Consider the following 16,430-nt stretch of genomic DNA (forward strand, 5'->3'; position numbering starts at 1 on the left):
CTTAGTATTTAAGCAGGATTGTTTAGGTTTCTGTATTTTAGAGATAATAGATAATCACTCTTTATTAGGTTGTTGACATCTGACCAAACAAACATCTTAAAGTTCCTCATAATTTTCTTTCTCATTAACTTTTTTTTCTTACAGCATCTTGCTAATAAACAAGTACTTAACTGTTGATAACGCTTTATTATGCGATAAAAGCGCTTTATCAGCAGCGAGATAGCTTCTTATGTTACGATAACAATTGAAAAACAGGGACTTTTAATGACATCAAGTCTACTAATCGTCGCTATAACATCTGATATTTAATATCTCATGATTTCCGCTGTTTTTGCCTCAAGCAAGTACTTTTCAAAAATTTCTTCCATTATGAATAATTCTCTTAAATGACCACCTACTGTATGAACAGTTGAAGGCACTTGTTTCTGTGTTTTACGTTAAAAGGTATACTTAAAAACAGGGAAAATTTCCTTCAAATTTTCCTAGGTGGTCATTAAAGTTTCTCTTTTTTTCAAAGTATCATCGTGTTAAAATAAAACCCTCTTTAATTGGATCTTCATCTGTTCTTATGGATAAACATCAATACAATAATCGATCAATACAAATGTTCAAAGTTTAATTTATTCATTTTCAATCAGATATAAAAAAAAACAAAGCAAGCACAATTTACTTTTCCAATTTATATAGGAATATACCATGATACTATTTTAGAAACTAAATCATGTAAAGTAGGAACACATACTGTAGCAAATATGGCATTAAATAAGCCAAACTATTTTACATTATTGTTTCATTTTCTACTTGATATGTATTATTTAAACTATGAACTATTTTGCATATTTTTCATTTGTAGGTAGGCATAGATGCCAAACACCACTATGGTACCTGTGAATACTGTCCAGATGGGCCTTGCGACTTAAATTGCAGGGAATGGTGTGTGGTTTTTAAGTCCTCTTTGTTGTTTTATTTGGTTAGCCTATTTCTTGTACAGAGTCTAGATAATATTTAACAATTCAACGCTTAAAAGTGCTCTGATCTCTACGAAATAGCGCTATGTAAATGTTGCAAATTAATATTATCCAAAAGAAAATTTGCCTTTTAGCTCTTGATACTGCTAATTATAATTAATTATCATTTTCTAAACTTTTAGTCATCATTTGAGCCTGCTTTACTTTACAGGATTTATGCTGCATAAAGCAAGAAACCTGAGAATGAACACAATCCTGTGCTGTCACTGTAGTATTCGTTATAATATGAACTATATGGCTGCGTCCATACTTGATCACCTGATACTAGATTAAGAACAATCATTGTGCTTGCAGAATTATTTCCTTCAGCATCCATCTGTATGGACACTTGAATATGCCCATTTTTCATGATTCTTGTTACAAATTGACCGTTATTGGTTTTCCTTGACGTGACTTGGAATACATAAACACCTGGAATTGCACAGACAAACTTGCCTGTGTTTTTATTGTAATGATTTCCAACATTTGTAAATATTGTGTCATATTTTAATGGACCAATAGGACGACCTGGGTGTGATTTAAAAACTGCTGTAAAGGCAGATTTCTCCTGACTAGTAGCATTAGCTTGTTCACCTTTTTCTCCTTTTACACCTGGTTTTCCACGAGTTCCCTTTTGTCCAAATTTACCGTGATTCCCATCTAAGCCATTCCTTCCATTATCTCCTTTTATTCCTTTTTCTCCTTTTACACCTTTTGCACCTGGTAGTCCAATGAGGCCTTGAGGTCCTTTTGGTCCTAATTTACCAGGAATTCCATCAAAGCCATTCCTTCCATTATCTCCTTTCATGCCATGCTCTCCGTTTATTCCTTGTTCTCCTTTTATTCCTTGTTCTCCTTTTATTCCTTGTTCTCCATTTACTCCTTGTGCCCCTGACAAACCTGGATTACCATGATTTCCTGGAATGCCAGGAACCCCAGGTGTACAACAGCTATTACAAGCCTCAGAATTAGTTTGAACCGAATTTATCACATGGATGACAGCAAGTTGTATGAAAATGGTGAAACACCTGTTAAATCTGAAATAAAATAATTCAATAAATTGTTCAGTCTTTTCATTTTGGGAATGACATTTCACTACATTAACAACCAAAATAACTTTAAAATGGAATGCCAGGAACCCCAAAAGAACAAAACATCTAAAATGTCCGAAACTAAGTTACCAAAAAAAAGTAAAAGCCTGGTTATGGAGAACATCCTCGCCAGTACACAAACTAGAGGTCTTGTAAAATTCACCCTGGTAGATTTAATCATAAATCCATGGTCCAATTATCTCCAATTGTGTCTTATTTATTTTTACCGACAATCAAAAACAAAGAAATTCTAACAGAAACACAAAATGAAAAGAAACCAAGGCTTACAAAATTGACACTAGCACTAGTTTGTATACAAACATATCATTCCTAAATATTTATTGTATAGTATGAAAATGTACTTACCCAAGATACATAATTATTTTCTTGTGTATTTTCAGTTGATATCAGTAAACTAGATGTTTCACTTTTGTCTGCTGCTACATGAGTAAACACAATTTTGTTTTTCACTCATATTTATGTGGTCCTCGTCCGTTTTGTAAACTGTTTTTCTCATTTAAACAGCCGTGCTAAATTTCATGTCATGATTAGTTTTCTGTATTTCAGAGATAATATATAATCACTCTTTATTAGTAGGTTGTTGACGTTGCGGTTAAAGTTTTTAACCCACAATTGATTACTGTTATTGTACGATAAATCACTCTACCAGCAAGGGGACTAGTTTTTTGTGATACAATAACAATAAAAAACAATGAAGTTACTTTTTAATAATCAGTTTACTTATTAGTGTAACATCTGCTCTTTAATATCTGATGATTTCCGTTGTTTCCGCTCCTTTGTGTTTTCATGTGCTATTTATTTTTTATTTATGTTACAAAATTTTGAAGCTTTGATCAGGTCAAGGATTTCAATATACACAATCAGTTATGTTATCCTCTTGGAATTAACACAGAGGAAGGACATTTTTTTCTCTGTTTTATCGGAACAAGTTACCTTTAAAAGAATCGTATACCACAGCACCATCTTCTTTTTTAAACAAAATTATTTATTTTATGTATTTATTGAACCCTCTTTATGACAAATTTAAAAATACTTTTTATTGGAACACTTCAATATCTGATGATTTCCACACCCTTAAACCCCTGTCAATGTTGAGTTGCGACGAGTTGTGTTGAGCTACGCAACAAGATTTAACAATTTAACTACTGTAGGAACATTTGAAGGCACTTGTTTCTGTGTTTTACGGTAAAAGGTACACTTAAAAACAGGAAAAAGTTCCTTCCAATTTTCCTAGGTGGTCATTTAAGTTTTCTTTTTTCATCAAACCTCTTTAATTGGATCTTCATCTGTTCTTATGGATAAATATCAATACAATAATCAATACAATAATCAATACAATAATCAATACAATAATCAATACAATAATCAATACAATAATCAATACAATAATCAATACAATAATCAATACAATAATCAATACAATAATCAATACAATAATCAATACAATAATCAATACAATAATCAATACAATAATCAATACAATAATCAATACAATAATCGATCAATACAAATTTAAAGCATTTTATATCTCCAAAGAAAACAATCAAACACAGTTTATAATTTATTTTCCAATTCATATTAATATAGTTAGTTTAAAGTAAACAAGGAAAAACAGAATGATAGAAACAAGCCCAAATATTTTGCTTCAATGTATCTTTTTCAATTCAATTCACTGTATATATGTATTTAGTTTAACTAAGGTACTGTAGACTTGCATAGTTTGAAAAAAGGGCATTCAGAGAGCGCAAAGAAAATTGAATCACTTGTTTCCATATAGCTATGAAACCATCCTTTAAAATCTTATGAAATTCGGGCAATAACTTTTTGAGTAATCCTGCTAACAAATATAGAAAGGAACAAACACACTCCTAAAAGTTAAATTTGCCAGTTAGTTCAGTATATTAGTATTCACAACAAAGTTTTGATTTTAGAAACAATTTTGATAATTAATTCAATAATCATTTTAGGTTTTACTTTATGCTGCATAAAGCAAGAAACCTGAGAATGAGCAATAACCATTGGTATTACTATGGTAATAGTTGTAGGTTGTACTATGTGGCTCAGTCCAAACTTCATCACCTGATATCAGATCAAGAACCACCATTGTGCTTGCAGAATTAAACCCTGAAGCATCCATCTCCATGGCTACTTGATTTGTCCCGTTTTTCTTAATTCTTGTTACAATTTTTCCACTCCCAATATCTTTCATGGATGTCACCTGGAATACATAAACACCTGGAATTACACAGACAAACTTGCCTGTTTCCAGATTGTAGTGATTTCCTACATTGGTGATTATTGTGTCGTACTTCATTGGGCTAGTGTCATAACGACCTGGGTTTGATCTAAAAACTGCTGTAAAGGCGGATTTCTTCTGACTAGCTTGTTCGCCTTTTTCTCCTCTTATTCCAGTTGCACCTGGTGGCCCCATAGGGCCTCGGGCTCCTATTAATCCTGTATTACCAGGAATTCCATCGATTCCATTATCTCCTTTTATTCCTTGTTCTCCTTTCAATCCTGTTTCTCCTTTCATTCCTTGCTCTCCTCGTATTCCGCGAAGTCCTTGTGATCCTGGAATACCTGGATTACCAGGCTGTCCATGAATGCCAGGAACCCCAGCTGTACAACAGTTATTACAAGCTTCTGAATCAGTACAGGTAGCAACTGAACTGATTATTAGGATGGCAGCAAATTGAATGACATGAGTTATAAAAAACATGTTAAACCTGTTGGGCGAGAATATGAACGAAATAAATCACATAACATCCTTGCCAAAAGTTTAATATCTTTTTTGTGCAAAGCAATTCCTAGTTAATTCGGTATAAAATGTTATGGATATTATTTTAGTTCTAGACAGGAGGAGTAAAGTGTGCCTAACTGTGTCCCATTTTATTTCTACCAACAACAAATGCAGGTTTAGGAATTCTAACTAATAACAGATACCAAACTTAAAATATTTGCAATAAAGTGACTACTTCTAATAATATATTAATATGTATAACTGCTAAATTATACAGTATATTTATTATATTATTTATTGTATTTACTTACCCAAGATTCTGAATGGCTTGTATTTTCAGTTGATCAGTAAACTAGAAGTTGCACTTTCATCTGCTGATACTTATATATGGTTCACATACATTTTTTCCCCACCTTTTTTAGACACGTAACCAGCATTGTTTAAATTTGATGGCCATGATTAGATTTCTGAATTTTAGTGATAATTATTAATAGATAACTGACAAGCATATCTTACAGTTAATACTGTAAGCTATATCTTTATCCGGCTACTATAATATGGCAAAAAGAAAAATATTAATCTTTTAATTCCATAAAATCTACATGTACTAATCCATGATATTACATCTCAACTTCACTATTTGATGATTTCCACACTTCCCACTCCCTTAAGCCGAAGATTCAACGATTTATTACATAGTTCTGCTCATTTGAATTTTACAATTGACAGGAAAAGAGTCAAAATCAACACCAAAAAAAACCAAATATTGTAACTATTGAACATTAAATCTGACCACTACAGAGTACTTAGATTTTTCTCATTAGCTTTTGTTATAAGGCATTTTACCATTTAAGGGACTTTTCTTGTTACGCTTTCTGGTAAAGATCAGCTTTTGTAAAAGAAAACCTCTTTCATTGGAAAACTTTGAATAGTACCTGGAACATTTTAATCAAGAATAGATAGATACGAAACTATGATCAACGTTCAATTTTATTTTATAATAGGAAACATAATAACAAGCATGATGTAAAGAATCCAAACTTTTTATATAAAATACATAATTGTTCAAAACTGTATGATTTAACAATTTGATTAGTATTGTGTCTACCATATTTTCTCTAATAAACGCCCCGGGGGAATTGCATTTTTTTCAAAGGGGGGGTGTTTATTAGAGATAAATTTGAACACCCAAAATTACCTAAACAGGCTGGTTTAAAACGGTTAAAAAGTTTGTTATTTGTTAAAAACAAGTTAATGTGCAAGCTATATCTAGGCCATATTCCGTTTGCTAGTTATTTGAACAGCAATAAGTAAATAATTACTAGTGGGTACCACTGTGAAATAATACCAATTTAAGGTTCCTATATGGACTGGATACACATGAAATTCTATTGAGCACACATTACAATATGGAAAATTCTTAGATGTATGATTTAAAAATGTAATTAGTATTGTATCTATATTCACTTATTGTGTAGTTACTTCAAATGTTTTTATTTGCCAAAAGAAATTCTTTCAGTATCAAGTCACAAACAAATATTTCACTTAACTATTCATTTTAAATTCTAAACAATTCAAACAGATTGGATTTCTATTTTAGTCATCAAATCATAATGATAATGGTTGACTGGGTTCATGTTAAACATAGTGTCTCTAGTGAGTTTCATAATTTTTAGCATTTCTGTTTTATTTATTTCTATTAACTTTAAATCTATTAAATCCATTTATATAAATTTATCTACTTTTTTTTTCTCCTTTCTATGTATAATTGGTTTGTTCCTAATTTATAGTTGTGACTGTAAACAATACTTTCATATGGCCTCATGGAAGAACACATTTTGTTGTGAACGAGCCTCCGTTGTAAAATAAAGATTTTATTATTATTGTTATTGTTATTGTTAATGTTATTGTTAGTAGTAGTAGTAGTGTAATATTCAGTTTTAGTCGTTCTGTCTTTACAGAATTTATTTTATGCTGCATACAGCAAGAAACCAGAGAATGAGCAATATTTATTGCTATTACTATGGTAATAGTTAAAGACAGAACCAGGATGTGGCTCAGTCCATACTTGATCACCTGATATCAAATCAAGAACCACCATTGTGCTTGCAGAATTATGCCCATCAGCAGTCACCCATGTGGATACTTGAGGGCTCCCATTTTTCATGATTCTAGTTGCAATTTGACCACCACCACTTGATTTCATTGAGGTCACCTGGAATACATAAACACCTGGAATTGCACAGACAAATTTGCCTGTACCTCTGTTGTAGTGATTTCCTACATTTGTAATTATTGTGTCAAACTTCAATGGACCTGTAGCACGACCTGGAGATGATACAAAAGCTGCTGTGAAAGCAGATTTCTTCTGACTAGCCTGCGCACCCTTTTTCCCTTTTACACCATTTGCACCTGGTAGTCCAATGAGGCCTTGAGGTCCTTTTGGTCCTAATTTACCAGGAATCCCATCTGAGCCATTCCTTCCATTATCTCCTTTCATGCCATGCTCTCCATCTATTCCTTGTTCTCCTTTCACTCCCTTTTCTCTTTTCAGTCCTTGTGGCCCTGACACACCTGGATTACCATGATTTCCTGGGATGCCAGGAACCCCAGGTGTACAACAGCTATTACAAGCCTCACTATCAGTTTGAACAGAATTTATCACATGGATGACAGCAAGTTGTATGAAAATGGTGAAACACCACCTAAAATAATTCAATAAATTGTTCAGTCTTTTCATTTTGGGAATGACATTTCATTACATTAAGAACCAAAACAGCTTAGCTAAAATGACTTTAAAATGGAATGCCAGGAATCCCAAAAGAACCAAACAGATAAAATGTCCAAAACTAAGTTACCAAAAAATATATAATATATTAATATGTATAACTGCTAAATTATACAGTATATTTATTATATTATTTATTGTATTTACTTACCCAAGATTCTGAATGCCTTGTATTTTCAGTTGATATCAGTAAACTAGAAGTTGCTCTTTCATCTGCTGTTGTGTTAATTAAGACATTTTTTCGTTTCACTGATACTTATATATGGTTCACATACATTTTTTCTCCACCTTTTTCAGACACGTAACCAGCATTGTTTAAATTTTATGGCCATGATTAGATTTCCGAATTTTAGTGATAATTATTAATAGATAACTGACAAGCATATCTTACAGTTAATACTGTTGTAAGCTATATCTTTATCCGGTTACTATAATATGGCAAAAAGAAAAATATTAATCTTTTAATTCCATAAAATCTACATGTACTAATCCATGGTATTACATCTCAACTTCAATATTTGATGATTTCCACACTTCCCACTCCCTTAAGCCGGTGTTCCTGTTGATGTTGAGTTGTGACAAGTTGTGCTGAGTAACACGACGTCAACAAGATTCAACGATTTAGTACATAGTTCTGGTCATTTGAATTTTACAATTGACAGGAAAAGAGTCAAAATCAACACACAAAAAACAAACATTGTAACTATTGAACATTAAACCTGACCACTACAGAGTACTTAGATTTGTCTCATTAGCTTTTGTTATAAGGCATTTTACCATTTAAGGGACTTTTCTTGTTACGCTTTCTGGTAAAGACCAGCTTTTGTAAAAGAAAACCTCTTTCATTGGAAAACTTTCAATAGTACCTGGAACATTTTAATCAAGAATAGATAGATACGAAACTATGATCAACGTTCAATTTTATTTTATAATAGGAAACATAATAACAAGCATGATGTAAAGAATCCAAACTTTTTATATAAAATACATAATTGTTCAAAACTGATGTATGATTTAAAAATGTTATTAGTATGGTATTTATCATATTTTCTCTAATAAACGCCCCGGGGAAATTGCATTTTTTTCAAAAGGGGGTGTTTATTGGAGATAAATTTTAACACCCAAAATTACCTAGACAGGCTGCTTTAAAACGGTTAAAAAGTTTTTTATTTGTTAGAAACAAGTTGATGTGCAAGCTATCTAGGCCATATCCTGTTTGCTAGTTATTTGAACAGATAAGTCCATCGCTAGTGGGTAGCATCATTTTGAAATAAATACTTTCCCTTTAATACCAATTTAAGGCTATCAAGGACTGGATACAAATGTAATTATATTGAGCACTCATTACAATATGGAAAAATCTCAGAGGGGGGGGGGGGCGTTTATTTGGGGCGGGGCGTTTATTATGTGGTTACCTGTTTTCATGTGTGGCTGTGTGTGTGTGTTTGTTTCTCTATTTTCAAAATTTGTTAGTTAGCAGGATTACTCAAAAGTGATTACCCTATTTTCATAAAGTATGGTTTCATAGCTGTATGGAACACGTCATTTAATTACATATGCCTATGCAGAGGTTTGCACTCTCTGAGTGCCCTTCCAGTTTCAAATGTATCGACTCACAAACAAATATTTTACTTAACAATAATTCAAACAGAAATGGGATTTCTATATCTATCATCAAATCAATAATAATAATATTTGCTGACTTATGTTCTATTAAACATAGTTTCTCTAGTTTGTTACTCTGTTTTCGATTTCTTTCTTTACGCAATTTATTTTATGCTGCATACAGCAAGAAACCTGAGAATGAGCAATATTTCTGGCTATTACTATGGTAGTAGTTATACTTGCTGTTCGAAACTGGTGGATGTGGCTCAGTCCATACTTCATCACCTGATACCAGATCAAGAACCACCATTGTGCTTGCAGAATTATACCCAGGTGACGCAGTCACCCATAAGGATACTTGAGTACTCCCATTTTTCACGATTCTTGTTGCAATTTGACCAGTCCCACTATATTTCATTGATGAGGCTTGGAATACATAAACACCTGAAATTGCACAGACAAACTTGCCTGTACCTCTGTTGTAGTGATTCCCTACATTTGTAATTACTGTGTCGTACTTCAATGGACCTGAAGGACGACCTGGAGATGATATAAAAGCTGCTGTGAAAGCAGATTTTTTCTGACTACCCTGCTCACCCTTTTCCCCTTTTAAACCATTTGCACCTGGTAGCCCAATGGAACCTTGAGGCCCTTTTGGTCCTAAATTACCAGGAATCCCATCTGAGCCTTTTTCTCCAATGTCTCCTTTCACTCCTTGTTCTCCTTTTTTTCCTTGTTCTCCTTTTAATCCAGGAAGTCCCTGTGGTCCTTCAATGCCTGGATAACCATGCAGTCCTGGAATGCCAGGAACCCCATCTGTACAACAGTTATTGCAAGCTTCAGAATCAGTAGTAGCTGAATTAATTATTTGGATGACAACAAGTTGTATGAAAATTGTGAAAAACATGTTAAACCTGAAATAAAATATAGACAGTACAGTACACCTAACAGTATGGGTACAGTACGGGTAATGGTACGGGTAACAATATGTGTAACGGTTCAGGTAACGTTACATTTAACGGTCCAGGTAACGCAACTTATAACCGTACGTGTAACGGTACGGGTAACAGTACATGTAATGGTACAAGTATTGGTACGGGTAACGGTACATGTAACGGTACGGGTAACGGTACGGGTAACAATATGTGTAACAATATGTGTAACGGTTCAGGTAACGTTACATTTAACGGTCCAGGTAACGCAACGTATAACCGTACGTGTAACGGTACGGGTAACAGTACATGTAATGGTACAAGTATTGGTACGGGTAACGGTGCAGGTAACGGTACGGGTAATGTCTAGATTGACTATTTAGACTATAGACTATTTGTGTCAAGATTCAAATTAATTAAAGTATCTCTTTGATCTTGCTTTGTGAATAAATGACTAAGACTAGTGCTGTTCCGCCATACCACACTGAGAATGTTAAATAGTAGCTATCCAATTTTCCTCTGCTTTTGCATCAAGCACTTTGTTCATGCCTTGCATCAAGGCAAACATCGATTATTATGGCATCTCTAAATATTTATTATACATTAGTATGCAAATGTACTTACCCAAGATACATAATTGTTATCTGAATGTCTTATCTCTTCAGTTGATACCAGTAAACTAGATGTTTCTCTTTTGTCTGCTGCTGCATGAGTAAACACAATTTTGTGTTTCACAGATACTTGTACTGTTTGCATTCACCTATTTTAAGTTTTTTGACGTGTAAACAACATAATGTGGCCATGATAAGATTTCTGTTTTTCAGAGATAATAGATAATCACTCTTTATTATTAATCTTTTTATCCGGCCACGATACATTTGTCCGGGTTATGATTTCCACTTTTTCCACTCCTTTATATTGTACTTTTTATACTTTGTTTGATTAATTCATTCTACTGAACTTTGTTCAGAGTGTGCAAACATCTAATCTGACAAATTAACTTAGCTCCCTGATGCAAAGCTACTTTAAAGTAGTTCTTAAACTATAACGATACTTGTACACTAGATTTGCAGTTCAAAGAACAACTTGACCGAGGACCATATTTTAACAACGTAGAGATGTACATTATGATTTCAGAACCATCGCGAAAATAAGGATATCGCCGCTCACCGTACAACCGTCGCCATAAATTGCTGTGACGTCACAGGTGCATCGCAAAATTTACATTATGATGAGTTTTCTGGCAAAGTCTGGCAAACCACGAAAATTTCTAGTAAACACACTTTGTAAATAAATCATGAGAAATATAAATGTTGATTTTTGTTATTGGTTTTTTTGCTTATCTGGACTAATTAAATAGATTTTGCAATGCACCTGTGACGTCACAGCAATTTATGGCGACGACTGTACGGAGAGCGCGTGCGCCGATATCCTTAATCTCGCGATTGTTCTGAAATCATATGTACATCCCTAATATGTTGTAAAAATATGGTCTTCGGTCAAGTTGTCCTTTAAGTTTTGTAATTATTATGCAATTATTACAATAGTTAATTGTATTTCAATTGTTAATGATGTTGGGAATGTAAACACTAATTTTTTGTTACTAAATTGTTATCATTTTAGAATGTAATAGATTGATTTAATATGATTTATTTCAGTGCATTCAGTGTAAAGAAGCTAGGCTACCTAAGTCCTCGTGAGTTCTTACTTGGAATTGCAGCAATGCAGCCAGACACAGCTCATGGCGGTATTCCTGCTGAGATTCGATGCCGATATATATTCAGATTTTACGATGTCAACCAAGACGGTTATCTGGAGTATATAGAATTTGAGTAAGAAAGAAAGAACCAATATCTCAAATTTAAACAGTTTACACATTTTTTCCATTCTTGACACATTTTGAAAGCATTTAGAAAACAAAAGTGTTAGAGAAGGTGTCTGATCATTTCGGCCGCCAGTCATTTCGGCCGCCGGTTATGGAATTGCCAAATTCATGAAACGCCAAAAAGGACAAAATATGTATTGTTAATTTCGGCCGCCAGAATTGTAATTATTCTTGAATATGTATGACACGCCATGAGTATTAAAATGTTAATATTTTACTAAATAGTGTATTATTAAGCCGAATCGGTGGTCTTCAATTCCAGAAACAGCAAGCGATATTTATAGCGTGCACATTGCCATCACTACAGTGAATATTAATGATATTTTTTTAATAAGAAGGAGTTGATGCTGAAGTTTTTAGCCCATTGCACAACTGATCTCTAGTTTAAATGACCATAATTCTCTGTGGCGTTCCATAGACTTGATAAAGTTATTTTTTTTCACTGTAATTCTGTACAGTTATTTCTGGCTATTTCAATTTGGCGCGCCATACCTGGCGGCCGAAATGATCATGCCATATTTTGTCCTTTTTGGAGTTTCATGAATTAGGTCGTTCCATAACCGGCGGCCGAAATGATTGGCGGCCGAAATGCACTGTGACCTTAGAGAACCAATCATGTATGCTTATGTATCTTTTGTGTTTTTCTGATGTTTTTTATATTTAATCTTAAGAGCTTTGTCTGTGTACAAACAATAAGTATTAAATATTTTATATATATGATGCGGTGCAAGCAGCGCATTCATCATCATGTAATTTTCACTTTTATATTTAATCTTAAGAGCTTTGTCTGTGTACAAACAACAACAACATCATCATGTAATTTTTACTTTCGGTACTTTTGTATATTTCAGGTCAATGGTAGTAGATATAAGGATGTTGAAAGGGTTACCGGTTTCTCCTGAGTTAGTGGAAAAAGAAGTTGAAGAAAATGCAAAGTAAGACACTGTACATAAAAATGGAACAACACTTTCTACTCCACTCTCTTAGCCTAAATGATACTTAGCTTATAAGCACAATAAATAATAGTTAATTTATCCTTTAATTGCTGTTTGTCGCTGTGGGATGCCATAAATAAAATATTTTTCAAATACTTGTTGTTAAAACATTTTCTGAACATATAGTAACAGAATAATTAGCTTTGTATAGTACAGATATCTATATATATTATATCTTTAGTAAGTTAAATTTTTTTTTATTTATTCTTTATTTCGTATTCAAATGTACATATACAACATTACAGATACAAAGCTCTTTAACTATTATGCATAATTACATAATAAAACTATCTAATAAGAGCATGTGGGTACATTTGGTCCGGTCTATAACCAAATTGATATTTTTCTAAAGAATTAGTAAATAAATCATGTTTATCACCAGAATATTAAATAGAATATACCTTGTGCAACATTTACCATGTTAAAAAAAAAGAATATTTATGTGTTCGAGGTTGAACAAAGTTCATTAACTCATTTTAATATGCTTATCAGTATTATCAAATCCGTGTAGATTTACTTTTACAATTTAAGGCGTGCCTTTATAGCTTCCTTCTGATTGATTGATTCATTTTGTGAACTTTGATTTATATATGATCTAAAACTATACCATCATATTAAGGTTAAATGTGCTTACCTAATCCAGAGCAAACCATTCAGGAATGCCGATTTACTTGCCACATTCAAACAACTCCTCAAATCACACCTTTTTAATTTGCATTTTTCAACATTAATCAATCAACTAGTGCTTTTTACATTTACAGGCGCCCTACATTTTGCGCTATATAAATTGAACATTATTATTATTATATTTTTGCATGCATTTTGAAACCTCACAATGATTCATGGCAGAGCTCCGAATCTCCCAATAATTTCAAGTCAACTCCCGTTAAAGGTGCAATTTCTTACACGAGGACCTTTTTAGCAATAATACATTTTTTTTAATGTAAAAATTGATTTCTTTGTATTCTTTTCAGGGTATTCTGTTCACACAAAAAGGAACGTTTATCGATGGTAGATTTTCTAAATGCTGTTGGACAACTAAAATTTCGAGGAACTTCACTTTTGTTTCGACTTCCACGGCGATCAGCAGTTTATTCAAAGTATTAAATTGTTTTTATTTTTTTTGGCAGAAATGTATTTTACTTGATTTTACCTAATAAAATATATATGTAAAATTGCATTAAAGATATATCTTCCCCTAGGAAAAAAAAAATAAATAAAAAAAATATCTTCCCCTAGGGAAATGTAACCAAAATTATTGAATAGACCATTTGAATGTTACATAATAATTATTCACTTTCATCAGTTGTCCAATTATTTACACTGATACAGACGTAAATTTAAGAAGAACTTCGTCAACCAGAAGCACATTGTCTTGCAGACATTGGGTTTCTGATTAAATCATGACCTTTTTTAGGTTTTTGTTGTTGAATATAATAACATTTTATGATGAAATCCATAAAAAATGGTCTATTTAGTGTTTGATTTTATTCCTCTGAATTTATTTTCCATGTTTTAGGGGAAATATCATGGTTTTTGTTGCTATTGTGAGGTTGAGGAATGCATTATTACTTGGCATTTTTTTGTTGTTGTTATAATTTGTTTGGCTTGCATTAATGAGGAAGTATAAATTTGCTGTAATTTGATTGGCTTGCTTGGTTGAGGATGTCTATTTTTTTCTGTAATTTGATTGGCTTGCTTGGTTGAGGATGTATAGTTTTGCTGTAATTTGATTGGCTTGCTAGGTTGAGGATGTATAGTTTTGCTGTAATTTGATTGGCTTGCTAGGTTGAGGATGTATAGTTTTGCTGTCATTTGATTGGCTTGCTTGTTGGTTGAAGATGTATAGTTTTGCTGTAATTTGATTGGCTTTCTCAGTTGAGGATGAATTGTTTTGTTGTAATTTAATTGGCTTATTTTTATAAGGAGGTGTGTAGATTTACTGTAAATTGGATTGTCGGATAGAGTGGTTTATGAAAACCTTTTTTTCACTCAAATTCCCCTGCTTAATTTAAACCACCTTTACTACTATAAACCGTAGGTCCAGTGTACACATCTGTCTCATGTGCATTCACGCACAGCCACTGAAGACTGAAGAGGCTACCCAGTATAAAGAATAAATAATAATACCAACTATGCTGTAACAAAAAAAAACATTTCTTTTCAGCACAAATGGTAATGCTGATGCTCTAAACTGTAAACAAAAATTAAAACGAAAGAAAACAGATTCCAACTCAAACGATTCCCAGTCCGTGAATAGTGTCGACCAATCCAGTGAAGGTAAACATTCTTCATTCTTTATTTCTTGTTCTTCTTCCTAGTAATAGGCCCTTGTTAGGGTCCCCTCCTCCCCAAACCTAATGTTAGAAATAAGAGATTTGCAAACTATTTAAGAAATTGATATAGTGATACAAAGTACTAAACTTTTGTTATTATTTGACTAGAAACTTATGAATTAGGTGATTTGGAGGCAGCAAACATCTTCAAGTCTCCAGAAGTGCGTTCCTCGTCAGCTGATATTGACGAGGACGTTGATGATTATGAACTAGCTGTACACTCTGTTAAAGTTCGTAGAAGTGGCATGCTAACAGACATACGAAAGTTATGGGAAATACCAGCTGGTAAGAATATATATGTTTCAATTGTGGATAATGATAAAAAGTTCTTCTATGAATGTTATTAACGTGTAGTGTGGTTCATGTTTGCACCCGATTCCCAGTGCTGTATCTCCACATACTATCTATTTCCAAAGTATCATAGGAACATTTGGTAATACAGCATCACATTGCCTGTATCATGTAAGGCTAGGTTAAGGGTTAGGTTACTCTGGATACATGTAAAACACATGTGATGTTGTATTACCAAATATTCCTCTGGTACTTTGGAAATAGACAGTCAATACTCGGATACAGTATGTTATAATGTGTATATCTATGTTATAATGTGTATATCTATGTTATAATGTATATATCTATGTTATAATGTGTATATCTATGTTATAATGTGTATATCTATGTTATAATGTGTATATCTATGTTATAATGTATATATCTATGTTATAATGTGTATATCTATGTTATAATGTGTATATCTATGTTATAATGTATATATCTATGTTATAATGTGTATATCTATGTTATAATGTGTATATCCTATGTTATAATGTGTATATCTATGTTATAATGTGTATATCTATGTTATAATGTATATATCTATGTTATAATGTGTATATCTATGTTATAATGTGTATATCTATGTTATAATGTGTATATCTATGTTATAATGTGTATATCTATGTTATAATGTGTATATCTATGTTATAATGTGTATATCTATGTTATAATGTATATATCTATGTTATAATGT

General features: G+C 32.6%; 4 protein-coding genes across 4 annotated transcripts in view; 1 reads left to right on the top strand and 3 right to left on the bottom strand.

Annotated features, from left to right (window-relative positions):
* LOC140044578 (uncharacterized) overlaps positions 1-16,430 on the top strand; it is a 35,296-nt gene that overhangs the window by 13,568 nt on the left and 5,298 nt on the right. The window contains exons 5-9 of the mRNA XM_072089149.1: positions 11,843-12,016; positions 12,921-13,004; positions 14,039-14,164; positions 15,232-15,344; positions 15,509-15,685. Of these exons, the coding sequence (XP_071945250.1) occupies positions 11,843-12,016; positions 12,921-13,004; positions 14,039-14,164; positions 15,232-15,344; positions 15,509-15,685 (674 nt within the window). The remainder of the gene's footprint in view (positions 1-11,842; positions 12,017-12,920; positions 13,005-14,038; positions 14,165-15,231; positions 15,345-15,508; positions 15,686-16,430) is intronic.
* Positions 647-2,650, bottom strand: LOC140043382 (uncharacterized). The gene is made up of 2 exons (XM_072087883.1): positions 2,465-2,650; positions 647-2,044 (listed from the first exon to the last, which is right to left on the bottom strand). Exons 1-2 carry the CDS (start codon positions 2,473-2,475, stop codon positions 1,183-1,185), a joined length of 873 nt encoding a protein of 290 aa, XP_071943984.1. The 5' UTR covers positions 2,476-2,650; the 3' UTR covers positions 647-1,182.
* On the bottom strand, positions 4,006-7,599 carry LOC140043254 (uncharacterized). Its single transcript, XM_072087757.1, has 2 exons — positions 6,842-7,599; positions 4,006-4,845 (listed from the first exon to the last, which is right to left on the bottom strand). Exons 1-2 carry the CDS (start codon positions 7,597-7,599, stop codon positions 4,095-4,097), a joined length of 1,509 nt encoding a protein of 502 aa, XP_071943858.1. The 3' UTR covers positions 4,006-4,094.
* LOC140043383 (complement C1q-like protein 2) lies at positions 8,551-10,932 on the bottom strand. Its single transcript, XM_072087884.1, has 2 exons — positions 10,809-10,932; positions 8,551-10,166 (listed from the first exon to the last, which is right to left on the bottom strand). The coding sequence occupies exons 1-2, from the start codon at positions 10,817-10,819 to the stop codon at positions 9,422-9,424; spliced, it is 756 nt and encodes a 251-aa protein (XP_071943985.1). The 5' UTR covers positions 10,820-10,932; the 3' UTR covers positions 8,551-9,421.

The sequence above is a fragment of the Antedon mediterranea genome, chromosome 3, assembly GCF_964355755.1.
Source record: "Antedon mediterranea chromosome 3, ecAntMedi1.1, whole genome shotgun sequence".
In the NCBI taxonomy this organism is placed as follows: Eukaryota; Metazoa; Echinodermata; class Crinoidea; order Comatulida; family Antedonidae; genus Antedon; species Antedon mediterranea.

Coding starts and splice junctions, on each gene's coding strand:
- LOC140043254 (XM_072087757.1), bottom strand. CDS start 7,599: ATGAAAAGACTGAACAATTTATTGAATTATTTTAGGTGGTGTTTCACC. Junction 4,846..6,841: donor TCATTCTCTGGTTTCTTGCT/GTATGCAGCATA, acceptor CTCGCCCAACAG/GTTTAACATGTTTTTTATAA.